At 38.7% G+C, this 23,292-nt stretch overlaps 2 protein-coding genes across 2 annotated transcripts; both read right to left on the bottom strand.

The window, feature by feature from the left end:
• Positions 1-1,135: 1,135 nt before the first annotated feature.
• On the bottom strand, positions 1,136-5,511 carry LOC137400384 (uncharacterized). The gene is made up of 5 exons (XM_068086710.1): positions 5,381-5,511; positions 5,095-5,270; positions 3,483-4,939; positions 3,161-3,354; positions 1,136-1,565 (listed from the first exon to the last, which is right to left on the bottom strand). The coding sequence occupies exons 1-5, from the start codon at positions 5,509-5,511 to the stop codon at positions 1,136-1,138; spliced, it is 2,388 nt and encodes a 795-aa protein (XP_067942811.1).
• Positions 5,512-18,400: 12,889 nt separating this feature from the next.
• LOC137400383 (uncharacterized) lies at positions 18,401-18,910 on the bottom strand. Its single transcript, XM_068086709.1, has one exon. The coding sequence runs from the start codon at positions 18,908-18,910 to the stop codon at positions 18,401-18,403; it is 510 nt and encodes a 169-aa protein (XP_067942810.1).
• Positions 18,911-23,292: the final 4,382 nt, after the last annotated feature.

Below are 23,292 nucleotides of genomic sequence, written 5' to 3'. Positions count from 1 at the left end.
GGTATATTATGTTTCTCAAATATTTTAAATGGCTGCTGAAAAAGACCCCAAGCTAAAATACACAGCGCAATGCAAATGTAAAATACACATATAAAAAAACTAGTGCTTATTATGAGGAAAACTTTATGAAATTAAAACTTGTTTTCCTGCACTAACAGTGCAGTTCCTGTACTTTGAAATTGTTGTCATAATTGCTCACCATTTAAAATCTTATATAAAAAGGTTGTTCTTTTTTAACATCGTTTAGATTTAGGAATCATGCAGTATCAAGGGCAAAACTCACAGGGCAAAACTTGTGTATGCTGGATGAGATCAATAAGCAGCTTTAATTAATGTGCCAAAGCTGTTTGCCAATAGTTTCTGAAAGATTTTAGTTTTCTAGATTTAAGCCGCTAATCCTGCTGACAAGAAATGTATGGCATACATGAAAGGAGCATGCAGCAACTCTTAACACATTAAAGAGATGTTGTATACCATATAAATACTCACTTCTACTGACTTGGAAAAAAATGAATATATTGAGTATTTAAATCAAATCTCACATATATTTGCAAAAATATGAAGGGCAGAGCAAGTAGTTTAGCATTTCAGCAAAAGAAATATTTTATTCTAGCAATCAATATGTGGTATGCATGTACACTGCAGTTACTAGTGCTGGAAAAAGACCTCAAGCATTTTAAGTCATATTTTAAGTTGTTAATTTAAACTAAGGGTAAACTAGGCATTTTCCATGCAGTTGTGCAAACAAAGAAAACTGTCTATAGCTGCGGTTATTCAGAAAGCTCGGCATCTCTTTTAAAGATTTTATGAATGGTGACATTGATCGATTGAGGCTGCTTTTGAATTTTTACATTGCATTCGAAAGGAGAAAGAGTAACCAATGTTTTTGAAAATTTTCAGTAGAACAGGGCATGCAATAAGCATATTTTAGTTTGATGTGTATATAAAAGGTTGTAGTTACCCTCTACATGCTATCTTCATCAATACTTACATGGCTGACATGGTAATTACTCTATTGAATACCAGCAAAATAATTAAATGAAGTGTTTTAACAACTATAAATTCCCTTGTCATACAGCCCATGACCAAAGTGATATTAGAGAAAGAAGGGTACTTATAGTTGAGAAATGCAATATTAGCAGTCAAATGGCACTGCAGTGCCATATGATAACTGCAATGATAGCTGCAATGGTAGCTGTAATGTACTAGGTGTTATTATGTTTTTGGAAGCGTTCATCACTTTCGATTGGCCATTAAATTTCCTTTTGCTAGTTTTACTGAGGGACTTATGTTGATAACCTGCTAATCTAGGTGACCTTGTAAGCCGCTTCTTCGCTTTTTTAGTCTGCGTCGACTTTTCACCGGTTGAGTTGAAAGCATCACCGGCAGTTCGGACTCCAACGGTCAAAGATTTGCGAAGCTTTTTAGAAAGAACGCGAGTAGACACTGAATCTACTCGGCAGAAACCATTCTCTCCGGTTATGACTTTCTTTACATCAGAGACCTTGACATCAAGAGGCGTATTTCTCGAATAACAGATGACACTATCTGATCGGGATTTTCCTCTGCAACACAACAGAAGACATTAGCAGCAAGACTTACAGGAAATATTGTAGCCATTGGTCTAAACAAGCTCAGGCAAAAAATACTACTTACAATAGACGACGACTTTCCACTTCGAGCGCACTACCAATCTTTTTATCCAATAACAAAGTCTACAAGCAAACGCCATGTTTGTTATAGTGTCAGAGCTTTTTTGACAAATTAGAAATAACCAGAATGATTCAAATCTATGCAATTCCAGGTGCCAAAACATGCCAAGACACATGCTTTTATGTTAGTTACAGAAACCTTCAGCAATTTGACAATGCTATAGACTGGTGAAGTGTGCACGTTTTTCTCGTGAAATGCGCACGACTTAATGGTTCTACTCTCCGTCTTACGGCCTTCTCGGCGTTTTGTTTGCCGGTTTTAATTTTGATTAAAAATGCTTGTCAAAGTTTTAATAATGATTTTAGGCCAAATTAATCTTTCTATTTATGTATAATCTGATTAGATGGGTAAAGTTTAGGATATTGTCTACAAATTTCAAAAACTTGGCAACATATTTAAATAGGTTTATATGTGTTTTGTATCATTATTATACCTAACGGCTTCATTGAAAAATGGTTAAATTTGTTGATGAGATTTCGGTACAAGGGTCTGCGACGGCCGTTGATGAATAATTTTCGTGAGTTGTGTGCACATATGCATTTATCATAAATCTCCCAAACAATCGTTTTGCTCGGGTTTGGTTGTGGGACTATCCATATAGTTGTTACATGGCAAGTGTTTGATTATTGTGGCATAAAAAACCTTGAAATATTTTTACAAACCTCAAGCCAAGGCTTTTAATTGGAAATTGCCACTAAAGCATTTATTCAATCAAATCATAAATGACCACCATTTAGTCAACTTGTGAGAATCATGCAGGTGAATTCCAAAATCTTCACTTTAACTCAAACAACATACTCTCTCTGGTTATGAAGTCAGAAAACGCCTTAAAGTAGTGCTCTTAAAATGACAATAGCAATTAGTAAAGGCTCTAACAGATTACTGTAGAAACTGTGGTAAGTAGTACATAATATAGTTGCAGTTTGTCTATAGTTCAGCCAGTTCAAATTCTTTTTCTTATGAAATTTGTTTTAACTTTGTTGCAACTGAATCTACGCTAACCTTTGCTAATATATATGTAGTATTAAAATATAAAAATTCTGGTTTCTGAAGCCTTGTGCGTATTTATTGTAAGTTACTAAGTAAAAATAACGCAGTACCAGACTGCCAGCCGTGACACTCCAAAACCTCCCCTTATGTCACCCTTACTCCACTTGCACGCTTTACCAGAAAACACCGTAGTGCCAGACTACACCAGTAGGGTTACTCACGAGTCACCAAGACTCAGAAGGACTCTTAATAATCCTTTCTAAACGCGACAAGCACAGAGTCACAAGCTACGCGAACGGAGCTCGGATTCCCAATGACAACATGGCCGTTTTTGCTCGTCCGGTGGCGCATGCCCACGAACCCATCCGAGCTATCGTCGGGCACCACGTGACTACTAACTCACATTTCCCCCAGCTTTTAAGAAGCTACCAGCTATCCCTCATAGTCATCCAAATACCGAGGATGCCGTCGCTCTCGCTGCGACCGCCTGAGCATTGACGGCTGAAGCTCAGGCTCATCAGGATCTAAATCCCCGGACGGAACCCCAGCAGTCTGAGGCTCACCATCCTTGTTTTGAACTTCATCCTCGGCAGTCTGAGGACCGTCCTCCACATCCCCCTCCGAGACCTCAGCCACCTCACAGGGATGCAGCTGAGGCGGTGGGGAGCAGCAGAACCGCGTAATCTATCTAGATTAGGCCGGCCGTCTTCGACCAGTTCACGGATGCCGTTTTCCCTACTACGGTCAGTGCCAAACCGCCGTTTGCGGACATCCCTCACATGCCTCGGCATGCCATCCACGCACTCGATGTGCTTTGAAACGACTCCGGTAATCACTCCCGGTGCCCACTGCCTAGTGCACGACGGAGTCGAGGGTTTCACCCACACCTCATCGCCAACAGCAAATTTGCCGTGACTGACCTCATCTAACCCGCGTAGATTGACGTCAAAAGGCACTCGCCATGAATATCGATACAGATTATTTGAGGGTACCGAACCCCCATCTGTACCCTTGCGAGGCGTGACATTATACCAAAACGTCGCCTCCTCGGGGCTAATTTTTCCCCTCTCAGCAATCCTCTTGATTGTCCGGTGATTCCTCTCAACGATTCCGTTGCCACTCGGGGCGTAAGTGGCACGAAATCTCAGAGAAATCCCCCACTCGTCAGCAAACTGAGCAACAGTTGCTGACCTAAACGCCATGGAATTGTCCATTAACAATTTGTCACATGGCCCTCGCTCAATTACGATCGTGCGTAACTGAGCCACGATGTGCGCTGCGGTCTCACTTGGCAAGCGGCGCCAGATAGCGAAACGTGACGGCCCGCAATCAACCATGGACAGGAACACCTGGCCGCCATAGTGAGTCACGTCTATGGCCACCCGGCACCAGTTCCCCTCAACAGCCAAGCTGCCTGTTTCCATGAGGTTCTCACCTCTCGGAGCCGGGTCAACGCGCTGACAGGCCTCACAGCCAGCCAGCTTGCGTTTGACCTGCTCCCATGTCAAGTCACTGCGTACTTGCTGAGCAAGGTACAGTGTTCTCTCGACACCCAGATGGTGAGGCAAATCAGCCGCCCACACAGCATCCCCGAGGATCTCGCCGGTGAAGATGGCAGCAGCCATGCTCTCGGCCTCACCTCCACTCATCCCACAATGCCCAAGCCACTTCTTGGGCACCCTCGTCATTCTATCCGCCTTGTTCTCCACAGTAGGTACAAGACGCATAGTGACCAATAAGCCGTACTCGGTGATCGTATCACGGATCATCCCCAGCCGACGCTTCACAAGCATCTCTGCAGCACCTTTCGTGCAAACACGATTGCGCCCGTCAATTGTATTTGACATCCAATTGACAACTGTGAGAGAGTCAACCGCCAAGGTGAAAGTCTTGAACCCCCACGCGATGGCCAGGTTAACACCTCGTCCCACAGCTTCCAACTCGGCAACATTGATGTGTGAATGGTCTGACTTCTTCCTCAGCCACGACGCATCCTCAACAATGCTGCCATCAACCTCAACTGCCGCACCGAGGCCCAGAGAGCTAGCATCTGTCCACACAACGACCGAACCGTTCGGTCTTACGTGCCACGGACCCCTAACAGGGTCCTCCTGACATACCCTTGTGTAAAGCTCACTAGCTAGCGAGCTGACCTCTTTTTCAACAGGGGCATCCCAGGCTCCGTTGCATCCCAGTCGCTTCAAGAAGCTGCAATAGGGTCGCAACCACCCAGCCACTGGGTAATGACCGACAAGTCGGACACAAAATGAGAAAAGCTCTCTCTCTTAGTCAGCCCAGGTGGCTCAAGATGAATTTCGGAGAGTGCAGTTCCCCTCGACATTTGCAAATGTCCACGAGTATTTCCTTTCAGAGAAATGTCCAACAACCGACCTCCATCAAGGCCCTCCGGCTCTTTCGTCGCCAGTCCATACTTAGCAAGGTGCTTCCTCAGCTCCTCCACACCAAGCACAGACTCCTGCACTACTATATCGTCGATATAGTGGTCAGTCCCTTGTCGGACCCGCTCGTCGAGCGAAAGAACCTTGCCTAGGATTTTGGTCATGATCCTAGGCGCACACGAAAGCCCGAAGCCTAAACATGTCAGCGCATAAGGGGCCCCTTATACTTCACGACCTGGTATTTCCACAGGTCCTCCGAAACATGGATCTGTAGGTACGTGGACTTGAGGTCAACTACTCCAAGTTTGCCATGCAACTGTCTCCATTTCCGGATTTTCTCGCCGCACACAGCGACCGTGTCACCTCCCGTGTGACTCTCGACAAACGCATTCAGTTCACGGTAGTCCATGACTGGTCGCACTTTGTCCTTCGTTGGTTGGAACACAGCCAAAAGGGGGATAATACCCTCAATGGGCCGACTCCACCTTTTCAACCAACCTTATGAGATCCAGCTCTCCATTTCAGCACAGTACCGCTCATGCAAGTTAGGTGCCCGAGTACACTTGTACTCCGCGACCCGGGTCTGCAATCCTTTCGAAGATTCCCCGGACCACCGCCAGCTAACAGTCCATCGGCCTTGGGCAAAAGTGGCAACAAAATCGGGGTCATCGACTCGCAGTGACACCAGATAACCACCCAACCCCGACAACGGTGCCACCCTTGCCACCCCGCATGCGCAGCCAGCCCCAGTATCCTGCCCTGCAGGTACTCCACAGCATCCATTCTGATAGGGTTTCCCCCACCTGACCGAATACTTCGCATCACTTCCTCTACGGACAGTGACGCCTCCCATGCGGACAATGACGTCGCTATCCAGCAAGCAGTCAACCCCAAGATTGCACAGCTTGTCCATAGCAAGTGCCGTAACGCCGAAACAGTGTCCTTGTACACCAATGACCACGCGACACTGACCCTTCACATGAGACGCCTTACCATCCGCTGTCAACAGCGGGTGGCTCAGCCTAAGTCGGGTTGAGCCTGTCAACACCTGCGGACTTTCCAGAGTCTTCTCGCTTCCAGTGTCAACCAGACACTGAAAACCGCAACCATTCAGAATTGCTCGAACGACTGGCATACGACTGCTCGTCGTAGGCTTGCCAGTCGCCCCAAACAGCCAAGGACTGTCCCACAGTACACTCTTACTGCTTGCATGTGACCTCCAGCCTCCCCCTGTCACGCCAACGCCACCTCGGGTCCCCCTGATGTTATGGGACCCCTCGTGAGCCTGGCTTACATGGTGTCCATATGAGAGGATGTGGCGCACCGAGTTGCATCCTCCTGATGAAAACCCGGCTCATCCTCCGTGAGCCCTTCCGCACCCCAGGCGGTGACCGTACAAGACAGTCCCGTACAAAGTGCTTCGTGCTGCCGCACCGGAAACACCCAACCCTCTTGCCAGAAGAGGTCTTTTTCGCCCCCGTACCAGACGAAGGCCGCTTAATTCGTGGGCAGTCTTTCACCCGGTGTGGACCCTCACATCGAAAGCAACTATCTTTGCTTTCTGGCTGCTTGCTAGAAGCAGCCCCTAACTGCTTGCCAGAAGCAGTCGCCGGCCGGTTACCAGAACTGGCCGCTGAGCTAATTGTTGAGGGGCGACCCTCAACAGCTCTCCGGGAAACCAACTTTCCCCTCACTCGGTTCAGCACCGAACCAAAATCAGCAGTATACGCCTGATCGTGCGTAACTGCCCACTCGTAGACTGACTCGGGCAGCCCTTCATAGAACTTGATCCTAAAAACCGTGTCCTCCAGCGTCACCCCCAGTCTACCGCCGAGCCGCTCCAAGCGGTCCAGGTACACGTCAACTGTCTCCCCGGATTCGAGTCGACAGCTGACAAAGCGACGCCATGCCTCCTGTCGAGGCATGGCATACTCGGCAGTCAAAACTGCCTTCACGACATCCCACTAAGATGCCTCGCCCACCCTCATGCGTCCATGCACTCTGGCAGCAGTGCGATCGAGCATGTACGCAATCAGCGTGCACGGAGCAATGTGCTCCAACTCACACAGTCGCTCGTACTGCGAGAGCCATGCAGTTACCTCAACCGCACCATCACCGGCAAATGGCTGCATCTGCCGGCTCAGCCTTTCTAAAATAGGCCCTCGTGCCTGGTTCATCAGATTCGCTAAAAAAGCGGCATCTAGAACCAGCGGCACTGCTACAGCGCTCGTGGTGCCCTCGGGTGGCTGACCACCTCCGCCATCGGTAAATGGCTCAGCTTTTTGGCTGCTCCCGGGCTCGCTCATGGCCCGCTCGTGCTCACTTCAGCCCAGCTGAGTGGCACCACCTAACAACAAGGCAAAATATACACAAATATATAAGCCGAAATAGCTTGTAAGTTACTAAGTAAAAATAACGCAGTACCAGACTGCCAGCCGTGACGCTCCAAAACCTCCCCTTATGTCATCCTTACTCCACCTGCACGTTTTACCAGAAAACACCGTAGTGCCAGACTACACCAGTAGGGTTACTCACGAGTCACCAAGACTCAGAAAGACTCTTAATAATCCTTTCTAAACGCGACAAGCACAGAGTCACAAGCTACGCGAACGGAGCTCGGATTCCCAATGACAACATGGCCGTTTTTGCTCGTCCGGTGGCGCATGCCCACGAACTCTTCCGAGCTATCGTCGGGCACCACATGACTACTAACTCACGTTTATAACACTCAGTTTATAGAGATATTCTTTTTACAAAAAAACAACTATCATCATTTCATCGGATTAACTGATAGCCGACCTTACCTATTTGAATTCCCTATTTTCATTGTTTATGTAGTTAACATACTCGAGTAGTGTAAAGTTGCTGCAGAGATGCACATGTGAAAGTAATGTAGTTTTGGGATTTTAAAATCTACTGTACTTGCAGTGAGTGTGTTGAGCCAAACTTGACAATCCAAAAACTTTTCACAATTTAGTTTTAGCCAATGAACAAATATATTTAAAAGCTCACTGCTAAATTGTAAAAGTACAAAAAAGTATGTAAGAAATATTTATGATCACTTTGTTTACCCAGTCCTTGTCTCAAACTGCTTTTTACTTTTAATTTTTCCTGGCTGCTGCAGCAAAGCATTAGTATGATTTTAAATTTGTGAAGTTGGGTGGTTTCAATGGTTGTTGGCACAGTTTCTGCCAAAAAGTTAAGTATAATACATGATTATAAGCCTGTATTATACATGCAAAAGGCATAGCAGCAATGATATCCATCAGATATTTACATGTATACATGTAAATTGTTATATTAAGTAGCCGCTAGATCTAATGTATGTATATGTATGTATGAGTATGACTTCTCTGTAGACATTTTTCAGTCACCTGGTGTCTCTCAGCACCGGCAGAAATAGAGAGAGCGATGCACAGATATACAAGCAACACATCAGCTGAGTACTTCTGCCTTGAGGGATATGCAACAGGAAATGATGTGTTTGAGCGAACTGTCAACTGTACTCCACCTGCAGGAGATGGTCATCTATGGGAGTGGAGTGTCCCTAGAATAGTTTGTAATTCCGTAGATAATGGTGAGTCAGCAACCAGAACATAAAATCTTCAACTCCTTGAGATGTGTTCATTAGTATATCAGCCTTGTCAAATATGTATTTTATATCAAATATGTAATCTATCATTACTAGAAACAATTATTACTAACCTCAGGAATAAAAAATGCTTCATTTAACTGCGGAACTCAAAAGTATAGGAAACAATTTGGAGTTAATAAATGACTAATATGAATCTAGAACTTAAAATCAGCTTGTTGTGTTCACTGTAAACAATGTTTTGACTTCGTTTCAAAAACTTTTGGAAACTGTTTTTGTTACAGATGATTAATAAAATTGCTGTAAAAGGAACTTTTGAACTTTGTCAGTATTCTTGGTCTTGGTGTTCTTATGCACAATAATTTGCTCACTTGATGGCTATATCTCAGAGCAACTCTCAAATGCACAATAGACTATTAGATGCGTGTAACTATGTCTATTATCAATATCATCATAAGCTCATTTCTAGTAATACTGTGCTGCAGGACCCGGATCTAAACAACCATCTGGGACACCCAAAACACGTTATGCTGAGAATGAAAGACTAGAGCTTATTGCTGTAATATCTGCTTGTGGGGTGCTAGCATTAGCTATGATAACATTTATTCTAATGAAGGTGTTTAAGTTCACCAGGGCAGGTTCACGTTCAACCTCTCATCACGTGCGACCTGCTAGTGTTCCTGCTGTGGTGCAACAATCTGAAGGGTGAGAATTGTATGCTAATTTACTTTTTTCTGAAGTTTTAAACATTTTATTTTTTGTTTTTCATGTTGTTATGAACTTTTTTGTTTTACCACCTACTTTATGGAACAATATCTAGTGATATAGGAACTTTTAAACAATCCAGTGATGAATTTAACAGAAGGTTTGCCATTTGCAACTGCATACACATTATTTTGATTCTGTTTGACTTGTTTAGGCAGTTTTAGAGGTTAATCTACAATGATAGTCAGTCATAAATATATTGGGTCTATTTGGTTACATTTTTCAATAGTACTTATTATTTCATGATCATTCTAAGATTGGTAGTATTATACGTACAGTCAGAACTGCACCACTTTCATTCAGCAAAACACAGCATCTCTAAGAATTTCAAAATAAACAATTTTATTTTACCTTTATTTTCTTCAATTAGCCTTGCTCTTCAAAAATACTAAATGGCTAATTTTTATGACAAGTCAAAAATAAACTTATTAGCAAAACATGAGGAAATCTTGAACTACTTGAGTTGAGCTTGATTTTTAAGCTACTCAAAAGTAGTTAGTGGAAATTGTTCTTATATATCTACAAACTACTACATCAGCAAGAGATAACTTTGTTCCTGAAGATCTACAGCCAGAAATCTGTAGCTACCTTCTTTACTAGACTACTACAAGCTACTAACAAGAGCTCGGCTCTGTCTCCTTCAAGTAATAAATGAAATAAGCAGTTCCCTATATTGTCTATATTAACACAGTCAACCTATCTCCATAAACAATTGTCAGCAGACATACAACTTCTCTCAAGCCAGACAATTTGACTGAAAGATTGGCTTATTATCATTTGACTAAGTATAAAATATACCAGCATACACCGAAATATATTAGCATACAATTTTTTACATATTTTCATAAGCTAAAACAACCAAGTGTAGAAATGGGTGAAAACAGAACACACAAAATGTATAGATTAAACTATTGTAAAACCTCTATTGGAGCGCCACCTTTGTTTGAACGCCTCCTTTAACGCCACCATTTTTACAAACCCATAATATAAAATGGTCAGTAAAAAAGTGTCCATAAAATGGTATTAATAATGTCTCGGTCAGATAAGTAATAATTAATTTTTTGTTGTTGCTGTACTGGTTGCCATGACTTTAGTGAGGGTGCATCTGAGAAGATCGATTGGCGCAATCATCAGATCATTTTGATGAAAGAAGAGAACACTGTTCAGAAGCACTGTACGATGTAATAGCAGCCATTATTATGGCACATTCTAACTTTAATGTGTTGAAATGGTTTTAAAAACTAAAAATTCATTGTCCATTTTTCAACACCAAAGCTTTACAACATTTTTTTTGTAAAACTTTGAAATTGCTACCATCATAATAATTAGTAACGGTGCCATGCTGATATTTTATAATTAATGTAGTTCCATGTTTAACTTGGTCTGATACTTCGACGTACAAAATATAAAAAGCAGTTTAGCAAGGATGCTGAGGTTAATGGCATTAGGCGACATATAGCAACATAGGCGACATGTCTGTCGCTACGCCCATAAAAATGTTAAATTTATCTTCCCAAAATTCTGATGAGATAGTCAAGAAATAAAGCGCAGCCCTTAATGTGAACACCACCATTCATTAAACACCACTATAATGAAAGGGATGAAAAATAGACCACCATGGCATTTAAATAGAGGTTCCACTATTTGTCCTTTTACCTCAGACCGAGTTTAAGATCGAACTAGAATCTATCTTTTCATCGAATAAAGGAATTGTGGTTGACTGTGAACTAATATCGACTGTATAAATAAAAATGTAAAGCTTACTGATAGACAAACTATTTTTACGAGTATTTACATGCATGCAGACATTAGGGAACATAGGTAGTCAGGTCTAACTCTTTACCCTATCTATGTGCTAGATACAATATTATTTAATTGTTATATAACAAAGAAGTACTAGATAATGCTAAAATTAGGCAAAGTAAGATTAAGGCAAGATGGATGTTTATCGCAATGAATGTTATGATGAGGTTCCGTTGGACATTCACCATAGTGTTTGATACAATTTGCTACAAACATCCATCTGTACCAAAGTGTGACAATATCGGATTGTTAAAATTTAAAATACTTGAGTTGGATCACTAGTTGTGTGGCAGTCACATTAATGTGGTATGTTTTAGTGAGATATATGCTCAAATGGATAACCTTCACAAACCAGTCATCCAATTACCACCAACATCAGATTTGCCATATGAAGAAATGCCTTACGCGTATGACTACTCTCCTGTGCTACCTCCAAAAGCTTTATAAAACAAACCTGTAAATGACTAAAAATCAGTTAAAGTTTTAACTGACAATAAGTTTGCTTGAATTTACATGAACTAAAATTAAAAGTACACAAGTAATGTATATCTACTTGATATGTATATAACAAATGACTTGTAATCAAACTTGTAAATGGCTAAAATTGAGTCAAAGTGTGTTCAAAGCTAATGAAATTTTAGTTTGAATCTACTTAAACTGAAATAAAAAATGCACAAGTAATTCATATCTACTTGATATGTATAGCTATAGAGTGAGTGTAGGAACATTGCATCATCGAGATATATACGTCAGAATGGACTTCAACAAGAAACTCCTTTGATGTTTCAGTCTTTCAGATATGTCATAACGTGTCATAAAATAACTTATTTGAGAACATGTTGATTAGCCAACCACTTACACATTATATTTAATATTTTTTGTTGCAAAAATCAAATATCGTAACTTGCTAGTTTTGGTATAATGTTTATTATACTGAATAAAACACAATACTGTAAAGAATATTGGTTGTTATTTGCTTATTGCTTTATTACAGTCAGGTACTTCAACTCGGGTAACATTTGAATGGGTGAGCCCAATATAACCTACCATTAACAAAAGGATTTCAATATCGCCTGTATAATCCAAAAAACCTTCTGACATTTTTGATACATTTTTATGGTACAGGTAACATGAATAATAATAAACATAAATACCAGTATAAGAAAAATATTATAAAGATTACATGAAAAAATAAGAATAGATATTTGAAGAATCAAACCAATCAAGTAGATAATTGAGCTGAAAAACTGTCAGATTTGAGAGATGGTTAATTTTGATTTTTCTCTTTTTATCTTTAAATAATATTTTAGGTTTCGTATACAAAAGCAAGAGAAAAATATTATCATACTTTGACAACTCGTTAGCCCATGATAGACTATAATTTTATTTGTGCGTGCTTATATATCATTCTGGCATATCGATCCAATTTGATCAGTATGTTAGGTGTCAATATTTTATTCGGCGACTGTACTCTTTCATCTGCAAGTTGACATAGTCTCTCCATATCTCATTTTATTTGTTTTCCAATAAATTCAAGTAGAACTCTTTACTGTCAAATAGGTTTTGCGTAAAATAATCTACTTTTGCAAAAAAATTGAAATAAAGCCTAAAAAATTGAATAACTATTTCTGCTAACAAAGCGTTTGTGGAATGCGTATTTTCTCAATTTGTGATAGGTTGAGAGAAGTCCATCTCATAGAAGTTCAGCTAGTCATGATCAGGGTATGATTATAAAGTTACATGATCAAAATTTGTTTTTTACTCTTTTTCAGACTTCAGTCTGCTTGTCAAATAGCGATTAAAAATTAAATGCCCTCAAAGCAGGATTTGCATGTTTTGCTGTTATTAGGAGTAATTGAGTGGAGGTAGCTAAACATGGCTATAATCTGGTCTAGTTTAATACATGGTTTGTTCCATAACAGATAATTTGTTTTTATTATTTTAAAATACCACATTTGAGACATGTACTTATCACAAAAAGCTAAGAGTGTTTTAATCATACAGAGAATTTTCCGGGACTTCATAATTGTGTACTTAATCATTCAACTACTAAACTGCAGACAACTAACACCAGTAGTTATTCTAGCAATGGCAACAATGCTCGATGGCTTCAGAATTGATACAAGAGGTTCACAAGGAGATTATCAACTAGCTGGCTGGTAAAGTTATGTAAGTAAGATGTACTATGATTAGTTTTATCAATTATATCTCTTAATGTCTCTTAATCGTTTAGGATTATGCGCTGGATTAGTAGCTTATACTTTTAATCTTTAGGATATCTCTTAATGTCTCTTAATCGTTTAGGATTATGCGCTAGTGAAACTAGCAAATACATAAACACATGAAGATTAACTCACTAAAATTTTGGGATTAAATCAAATTTTGGCCCAGTTCAACAAAATTCAACAATTCTGTATTTTTTGAACATAAAATAATAGTTACTTCATAGAATTGTTTTGTCTCAACTCTCAATAGTGCCAGCATAAATACTAAAAGCCATCCGGTAATTTTGTTAAATGGTCATGAAGTCAGCAAAGCTACCAACTTTAAAGATCCACTGGTGTTCGGACTACAAGACTCAACAGTCGCTTCTCACTACTTGGTAGCTAGTGATATCAAGCGCATGAGTGTTAACAGGACATAATTTTTCAATTGTTGCAGTGTTAAGTTTTTACTAGAATTCTTTCAATAGCAAAAAGTAACGATTAAGCCTCCCAGAATATGGCCACTTTTCTGGGTGCTTATGTTTCAGCTAACAATCTTTCAGACATGGCAATTCAGACTTGACGAGAACTTCTGTAGAAAGTTTGTAACAGATAGATTTTTATCTATTTCTATTGGTCAAACTTTCCGTTGGTGTTGCTCATCTATAAATTCATCAACTAAAATTTTGTCAAAAGTTGTCAATACCGCTTTTTCTCATAAGGTCAATATTTTGAACTTTACTGGCGACAAATTTTAGTAGCTTATACTTTTAATCTTTATTGAGGTTAGTGTTGACTAGACACACTACTTAGATATTGATCCTGTTTTAGTAGCTGGCTTATAAAGAGCTTTATAATCGGTGGGTGTGAGACTTGCACCTTTATCCAGTTGTAAAAGGATAAGAAGAAGAATCTTGTTCTAGTCACTTCCTCTAAAATGATTGAATGTACATGTGAACTGAAGTCGATGTGTATAAGTGTATTGGTATCCACAGCTTGCGCTGCCTTCATCAGTTTTAGAGTCTTAGCTCTTTCCTGCTTTTTATCAAACAAGTTCAAATATTAAAAACAATTGCAAACAGTTGAAAATACCAATATTTTCTAATAAAATCTACTAAAATTTTTAAGCTCATTTCCTTGGGGTAAGTTAATACACGATTCCATTGCTCAGCTAATTTAGCTTTTCAATACAGTAAAATTTAAAACTCATTTTTAAAACAGCTTAAAGTATGAAAACCTCAGACTTGGTAATTTTTTTGTTATTTGACATTCACACATTTGACTGCTAGCAGCTGTAAAATTTGCGACCGGCAGCACTGTAATACGCCACCACTTAAGCAATAAGCATATAAAAGTGAATTGATATTGAATTAAAGAACGAAAAGGTGATTGCAAACTAATTTGAACTTGCTTTATTTGCTCAAGGTAAAACGAGCTAGCAGTACTTACATTTTAAACCACAAACTATAAAGGTGTGAAAGCCAAGCTCTAAATAGAGCGATTTGATAAGCTTTTGGAGAAAATTAAGGAAAACAAGCTAAATGTATTGGAGATTTCTAACCATGAGTACTTAATCTTTCACATCTTAAGCACTGTATTATTATTATTATTACTATTATTATTTATATTTATACTTTTATCGTAACTATTAACATTTCTATTGTTACTATTAATATTTCTATTGTTACTATTAATATTTCTATTGTTACTATTAATATTTCTATTGTTACTATTAATATTTCTATTGTTACTATTATTATTTCTATTGTTACTATTATTATTTCTATTGTTGCTATTATTATTTCTATTGTTACTATTAATATTTCTATTGTTATTATTATTACCATTATTATTATTACTGTCCTTGTTGATTTCCTCAGCTCTTCAACCGGTGATACGTTTGTATCGGGCTAGGGCCCCTAACCTGGGATATCTAACACCTTTTCAGTATCCTTGCTGATTTTAGTATTTTTGCTGATCTGGTAGTAAATCTAGCCATGGATAATTTAATTTTTCAGCTTGTACAGTGCTTCAGTATCACCTTGTCTAGCATCAAATGGTCTTTGGTTCTCTTGTATCTTGATCTGCATCCCTTCTGCTCTTCTCCTAAAAGATTTTTTTCCTCCAATTGTCTGTAGATTTCTCCATCCTTCATGGCGGTCAACAGCTTCCAAACAATCGATAAGTAGGTAATAGGTCTATAGTTTCCTGGTGCCCTACCTTTGGTCTTATCCCTCTGAATAAAAACAGTTCTTCCATTTGTCATCCAGATGGGTGTCTGTGCTGTCTCCAGTCAGTCATTCAGGTGTAATACAAGCTTCCTGTGCAGGTTGGTCAAGTTTTTGGTCCAGAAACCCAGTACAGAAGCTGTGCCTGGAGCTTTCCAGTTTTTTAGTTTCACTGATTTAGTTTGAAGCATGTTCTCTGTGATTAGTCTCTCATCCTGGTGTCTTCCTCCTAGTTTGTTTCTTACTCTCTCAACCCATGGTGCTGTTCTGCCATGTTTGGTTGCGTGTCCCCAAACCCCTGTTTAAAACTCCTTAGAATCCTCCTTGCTTGGTGTTTCGTTCTCTCAGTCCTCTTCATTCTGTATATCATCACAGAACTTTTTCTGGTTGATTTAAAACATTCAGCTCCGATGGTATTAGCTATCAGTTTTTGTTTCAGCTTTTCTAACAGGATTCGGTATCTTTTGCATTTGATGTTGTCCTTCACTTCCATTTTCCTTTGGAATCTTTCGTCGTGTGGTTTGTTTCTTGCTTTACTACTCTGCTTCTGTCTTTTCTTAGTTCTGTCACCCTTCCTTTCAGTCTCCTTCTCTATGGTTGTTCATCTTTTTTTTCACTCAGGTTCTTTACAAGCTTCTTTGTGACAATTGCTGCACTAACGTAGAATGTATCATTCAGTTGAGTAATGTTATTATTCGGCACATGTTCTATTATTTTGTTGACCTTCCGTAGCTTGTCTAGTATCTTTCTTTGGTCTGTATGTCTGATGTTACATGTAGGTAGCTTTTCTCTACCCATCTGCAGCCTTTCTCTCATGGCTTTGATTTTTTTCAAATAATTCTTTCTTCTCATTTGGTAATCTCTGTACCGTGGTGTTTTCTAGTTTCACTTGCTGTTCGAGTTCCCTTCTTCTACTCGGTATATATCTTGTAATGCAACTGATGGTATCACCTCTACAGTCGTCCTGCTCTTCCTCTGTTGTCTGTAAACTTTGTTGTTACGTCTGTCGTATCCTGATCTTATCCAACTCCTCTTTTGTAAGAGGTTCTTTTCTCTTAATCATCCTAGCCTGCATAGCTATTCTGTTCTCTGTAAGCTTAAATCCTCCTTGATCATGCCAGATCTTTGCCATCTTTGCTATGGCTTTCCTTGCTATGAGCTCACCGAATCCAGAGAACTCTTTTAGCAGTTCACTGGATTCCATGATTCTAAGGTGACCATCCCTTGAGTAGCTCATGCGTTGAGTTGCTGTTCTTTCTTTTCTAGTAGTAAGATGATGATCAACCCATGCCTTGTGCACCACAGGAAGTCTGCCAGCCAAGGCAGAATAAGCGTTGCTCTATCTCGTATTCACACCGTTACTCTGTATTGTATTGTTTGTGTTCATCATGAGGTATAAGTGCAATGTTTTGTCAGAGTTATCTTCCTTTAGTTCTAGTGAAGTGTCAAGCACCAAGCCGATATTGATGAAGTGCCCCACAAGAACTCACCACTAGCGCTTGTTATTATTACTATTATTATTGTCCTTGTTGATTTCCTTAGCTCTTCAGCCGGTGATACGTTGGTATCGGGTTAAAGCCGTTAACCTAGGATATCCAAAACCTTTCTCACTATCATTGCTGATCTTAGTAGAGCAGAAAGTTATTATTATTGTTATTACTATTGTTGTAAAAGTTTTTCTTCACAGTCGTGTGGTGGTAGGTGACTGGTTTTAGTCCGTGTTGAGTCTGGGTCTTAACAAAAGTCCAAAGGATACAACATCTTCCTCAATTCCACTAAGAGAGGACCTTCCTCAAAATGTGAGCTGTTCCTAACATGGCTGTCTTCTGCATAGTCTCAAAAGACATGTTCACTCCCACCTCGGCCAAGTATGCTATATGCCTCATTGATGTTGTTCCGAGTGCACCAATTACTATTGGTCTTCACCTTCCACAGTTTGTTTATCTCGAACCCAAGCTCTTTGTATTTAGCAATCTTCTCATCTTCCTTCTGTACTACCCTTGTGTCTCCAGGTATTGTTATGTCTATGACCTGACACTGTTTGATTTCTTTGTTTATTAGTATCAGGTCTGGTCTTCTAGCTTTGATAACCTTGTCTGCCTGCACGTTGAAGTCCCATAGCAGCTTCACTTTCTTATTTTCCAACACAGCTTCTGCACGGTAGTCTAACCATTTTTCTGTGTGGAGCAACTCATGTTTCTTGCATATGCTCCTGTGCACTGCACTTGCCACTTTGTCATGCCGCCCTTTACATGTATATTCTGTCTGTGCAATCTTACTGCATTCGCTGACTATGTGGGACACTGTTTTATCTTTCTGCTTGTACAATCTGCATTTCGGATCGTTTGTTGACTTTTCTATCTTGGCCTTCCTATAGTTGGTTCTTAATGCTTGATCCTAGGCAGCAATCATCAGGATTTCAGTCTCTCCTTTGAGACATCCCCTCTTCAGCCATTGCCATGTTTCCTTTTCTGCATGATCCTCTGTCTGTCTTAGATGTTGTCCGTTCATTGGCTTATCATGCCAGTTTTCCTTTGGTTCAGTTTTCTGATGGTTTCTATACTCTTGTCTTCCATCTTCACTGTTGGTATTTATGATCTTACCCGCTGTTTTTATAAATTCGACTGGGCTGCCTTCTGTGTAATTTTTCAGACTGTGACTTTCATAAATTACAGTTTCCTCAAAACTCATTAATCCTTTTCCTCCTTAGTCCCTTTCAACATATACGCTATCTACATCAGATCTTGGACGAAGACCTTTATGCATTGTCATAAGTTTACGCGTTCTTCGGTCCAGTTGCTGTAACTCAGCCTTTGTCCACTGAATAAGCTTTGCTCCGTATCTGTACAAAGACACAGCCCATGTATTGATAGCGGTAATGAGATTTCCAGCAGTCAACTTTGATTTCAGCACTTTTATGAGCCTGTGAATGTATTCCTTTTTCATCTTAGCTTTCATTTCAGATTGTTTTATGTCGTCTGCCTTCATAACTCCTAAATATTTGTAGCTTTCATTATCTTCTAGTTCATGGATTTCTGTTTCTTTTGGTTTCTTCTTCTTCTTTCCTCTGCCAGTTAGTTTCCCTCTTATCATGGTGATGGTAGCGCACTTATCTAATCCAAACTCCATACCGATGTCATCGCTGAAGATTCTCACTGTTTGTATCAGTGTGTCAATCTCATTCTTGTTCTTCCCATACAGTTTCAGGTTGTCCATATACAGTAGATGGTTAACTGCACATTTGGTTTTGAGATGGTATGCTGGTTGACATCACAAACATCAAATGAGAAAGACTGTCCCCCTAAAAGATACCTCGGCTAATTGATACTTTTCCTAGTTTTTTCCCTCCACTTTCTAGCTCTGTTTTCCATTGTTTCATACCTGCTGTCATGAATCTCTTGATGTTTTCTGAGATCCCTAACATATCCATTACGTTGATTATCCATGAGTGGGGAACCATATCATACGCTTTTCTGTAGTCAATCCATCCCATCAGCAAGTTGGTTTTTCTTGCCTTACTGTCTTTCATAACACACTTGTCTATTATTAATTGATCTTTAGTTCCTCGAATTTTTCTACCACATCCCTTCTGCTCCCATGGTAGTAGTTCATTTCTCTCCAGGTGTTCATAAATGCTGTCCAAGATCATTGCAGTCAGTACTTTGTACATTATTGGCAGGCAAGTAATTGGTCTATAGTTTGATAGTATGTTGCCTTTGCTTGCATCCTTAGGAATTAGCACCGTTCTTCCTGTTGTTATTCATGATGTCGGAGTGCCCCTCTTGATAATCTCGTTCATCTGATCCACAATTCTTGTGTGAAGAGCTGTGAAGTTCTTGACCCAGTAACCCTGTACTCTATCCGGTCCAGTTGCTTTCCATGGTGATAATCTCCCAAGGATTATTTTTAATTCCACAACATTGATCTCCATATCAGTTTGTTTCTCTAAATCTTTGTAGATATGTTCAGCCTCCTTGATTCATTTGGCATCTTCTTTATAAGTGTGCGGCCGTGCCCATATGTTACTCCAGAACTGCAGAGCAGCATTGGGCTCAGGCGATGGTATCTGTTTCTGTTTTTTACCTTCTAGGCTTTGGTAGAATCGTTTCTGGTCTGTTTCAAATAGATGGTTTGGTATTACTATTATTGTTATTACTATTACTATTACTATTATTATTATTATTATAAAAGTTTTTCTTCACATTCGTGTGGTGGTAAATGATTTGGTAAATTATTATTATTATTGCTATTATTGTTACTATTATTATTATTGTACACTGTAGAAACAGATGAGTCATGCAGAGATATAAAATGCTGCTCTGTCTCATCGTGACGGTCATATTTCATCTGGTTACTGGACAAGAAACTGATTTGATTACTTTGTGTACACACGAAGCTGGTTCGGTGTCCCACTTAAGTTCAGGAATCATACAGCACCACCAAAAGAGTGGTAACAAATCTTGCACTTTAATTTTGAATGGCTTTAAACCTGGCAGTCATGTTAGCATTACTAGAATCAAACGGTCAAATGGATCTTGTACTCCTATCATCATCAATGAACTTAACTGCTGTGTAAAAGACTCAGAACTTGGCGTATCAGCCATTTTTGCACTACCGACAGGAGAGCTCAATGTTACACTGCCTGATCCCTCAGTATCAAACTTCACCTTAAAATATTTCAGGAATGGTGAGTTACCTAAAGCTATTTTGCAAATAAAATAACTTACACATATATATGCATGTTCAATTAGGTAATTAGTGTTTTGTCAGCTAATATAAATAATAAACAGAGTTATTTGCTCACTTTAGGGACTGTTCAATGTGTATATATGCTTGAGCTAGTGTCCACTTTCTATTTATAGTTGCTTTTACTTATGTAAGACCATATGTAAAGAAATTTAGTTACATTCTAATGAAAGACTGACTTTGTTCATTTCATCAACATGATGAAAGATTTATATAACGGTCCATGATGAAATTTGTTTTGTTTTACAGTGTTAGTAGTCAGTCAGCTTCATGGCTATTGAAGAGAAAATAGTTTTTTTTAAAGAGAATCATAATTATCTTACTAAGCAGTAAGCTTTGAAAGTAGTTGTAATAGAATATAGTTTTTTTGTAAGGAGAATCATAATTATCTTACGAAGCAGTAAGCTTTGAAAGTAGTTGTAATAGAATATATTTTTTTGTGAGGAGAGTCATAATTATCTTACTAAGCAGTAAGCTTTGAAAGTAGTAGTAATAGAATATAGTTTTTTGTAAGGAGAATCATAATTATCTTACGAAGCAGTAAGCTTTGAAAGTAGTTGTAATAGAATATATTTTTTTGTGAGGAGAGTCATAATTATCTTACTAAGCAGTAAGCTTTGAAAGTAGTTGTAATAGAATATAGTTTTTTGTAAGGAGAATCATAATTATCTTACTAAGCAGTAAGCTTTGAAAGTAGTTGTAATAGAATATAGTTTTTTGTAAGGAGAATCATAATTATCTTACTAAGCAGTAAGCTTTGAAAGTAGTTGTAATAGAATATAGTTTTTTTAAGCGGTCAGAAATATCTGCTCTATTCAAAAGTAGGAGCTCCTCATTTTTCTTCTGTAGTCAACAAGCCAGGCTACCAGCTTTAAGAAAATCCTGCAGCAAAAGTAACAGTTTTTCTTCTGTGTATCAGCACTAGTTTTGCTAATTGTAAATCAAATCTTTAAAAGTGAAAATTCATGTTAAGCAAAGATTTGTTTGCGAGTTGAGCTTACTGAAGTGTTTTTGCTAGAATGCAATAATTGATGTATATAGTTATAACCTCATGTAAGGTTAGTTCATCGTGACTCTAGTTTGGACTCAATTAGTTTGTACTTATTTAACTAACTTTAAAGATACTGTTAAGGAGCTTAAACCTTGACTGAAATACTGAGTTAAATGTCTACTCTCTGATAGATGAATTGCTTGCACTAAAATAGCGTAGTTGTACACCATATATTAGTTTTTTATATAAATGGTTGAATAATTGCTGTCATTGAAGACCAATCATCAGCCATATTAAATTGAACAATCTGGATAGTCAAATTCAGCCATTACAAAGCAATGGTCCAGTTATACCATATTCTAGCAGTTCTGCTATACCAACAGATATAGTAGAAGCACGGGTTTCAGTAGAGTAAAGATGGTTAAGGTTTTGGTCTGCAACCGACATCACTCAGCCTAAACTGGTCTTGAATATTTATTCAGTTTAGTTTTTACGTTATTCAGCATCTGTAGACTGAGAGTGGTAGCATTAAATTCAATTTACGAGAAGAAAATAATGAAAGAACCTTGCATCGACTTTATTATTGATCACTGTACCCCTGACGCTAAATTCATCTCCAATATTAACTAATACGGTCATTTGACTCATAAATTCTTTGTCATCGTTATTGAAACTGATGTTGTAGTGATATGTTTACTTGCGCTTAACAAACTCTTGTTCTACATGATCTCATGAAGCAGTAAAATAGATAAAGCACACGCAACCAATAAAATCTGAGTATTCTTTTCTCAGAAACTTAGCAGCAGATTTCTTCCTATTCATATATTAAATTATGGTGTAGTGATAAACCATACTTTTCCTTCAACCTAATGTTTAATTGGTCTTTTCGAGCAAGCTGAAAATTACATAATTGAAAATGCATCATTTGCTAAAGAAATACCTACTAGTAGATGCCTGTTGATTTCACTAGTACGCTAAAAGTGACAAAGCAATAGAAAGCATTTTTGATCACACAGTGTGATTCTTTTGCTTGAATGTATGTTTTGTTGTGCGAAGCTAGCGGATTACCAAATTTTTGTTTCATTTATAAATCAAACATGTATATACACATGATTAGCAAAACTATTTATCTGTCCTATTATGGCGCTTTTAAAATATTTAAGCCATTTACTTTTGTTTGATGCCTTTTGCTACAACAGAATTAAAAAAGTATAAGATTGATGGGCATAGTAAAGAACTGTTATATTGCTAGCCAAAAAGTTGATTAAAAAAATGTGAGTGTAATTACTCACAAAGATCTCTCACAGTAAAATATCTCTTCTCCTCCTAATCAAAATTGATGTTTTACTATTTGTTTTAACAAGAATTATTAATCTCTTTTGTAAAAAAGTCTATGCTTATTGCAATGTTAGTGTTTTGCTGCTATCTCTGACAATGTAACTAAAAAATGTTGTCTCAGTGTCTGGGTCAGTGTAATTTTCAGTTTTTGACGAAGGCACTACTATTCCTACATTAAAAAGAAGTTTCTTCAATAAAATTTAAATGATTTGCTAAGGTGCGAACAAAATAATATAATCGTTTAATTTATTGGATAAAAAAAGTGTAATCATAGATACAACGGTATCATTTTATCAATTATTGTATCTCGCTACTGATATAGTTGCAGCCTGTGGGGGTACGATAACGATACCTAATGGATCAGAGGCCAACCAACTATCTGGAGTTCTCAGCAGCTCTTATGATCTAACTCAGTCACTCAATTTAAGCACATGTGAAATATTCATAATCTTTGGCAACGATTCACAGATCACTTTCAACTTTGAGTTACTATATGCTAGAAGTTTAGACGAAGCTATACGTC

The sequence above is a fragment of the Watersipora subatra genome, chromosome 7 (assembly GCF_963576615.1).
Source record: "Watersipora subatra chromosome 7, tzWatSuba1.1, whole genome shotgun sequence".
In the NCBI taxonomy this organism is placed as follows: Eukaryota; Metazoa; Bryozoa; class Gymnolaemata; order Cheilostomatida; family Watersiporidae; genus Watersipora; species Watersipora subatra.
Note: the sequence above shows the minus strand (reverse complement) of the source record. Positions and strands in the feature narration are given on the sequence as shown.

Bases quoted from the DNA above. Each gene is read 5' to 3' on its own strand.
- LOC137400384 (XM_068086710.1), bottom strand. From the start codon at position 5,511: ATGGACTACCGTGAACTGAATGCGTTTGTCGAGAGTCACACGGGAGGT. The intron at 5,271-5,380 runs GTACCTACAGAT...GTGTGCGCCTAG, and splicing joins GTAGTTGACCTCAAGTCCAC to GATCATGACCAAAATCCTAG. The intron at 4,940-5,094 runs GTCGGTTGTTGG...GTCATTACCCAG, and splicing joins GCCGGAGGGCCTTGATGGAG to TGGCTGGGTGGTTGCGACCC.
- LOC137400383 (XM_068086709.1), bottom strand. From the start codon at position 18,910: ATGGACAACCTGAAACTGTATGGGAAGAACAAGAATGAGATTGACACA.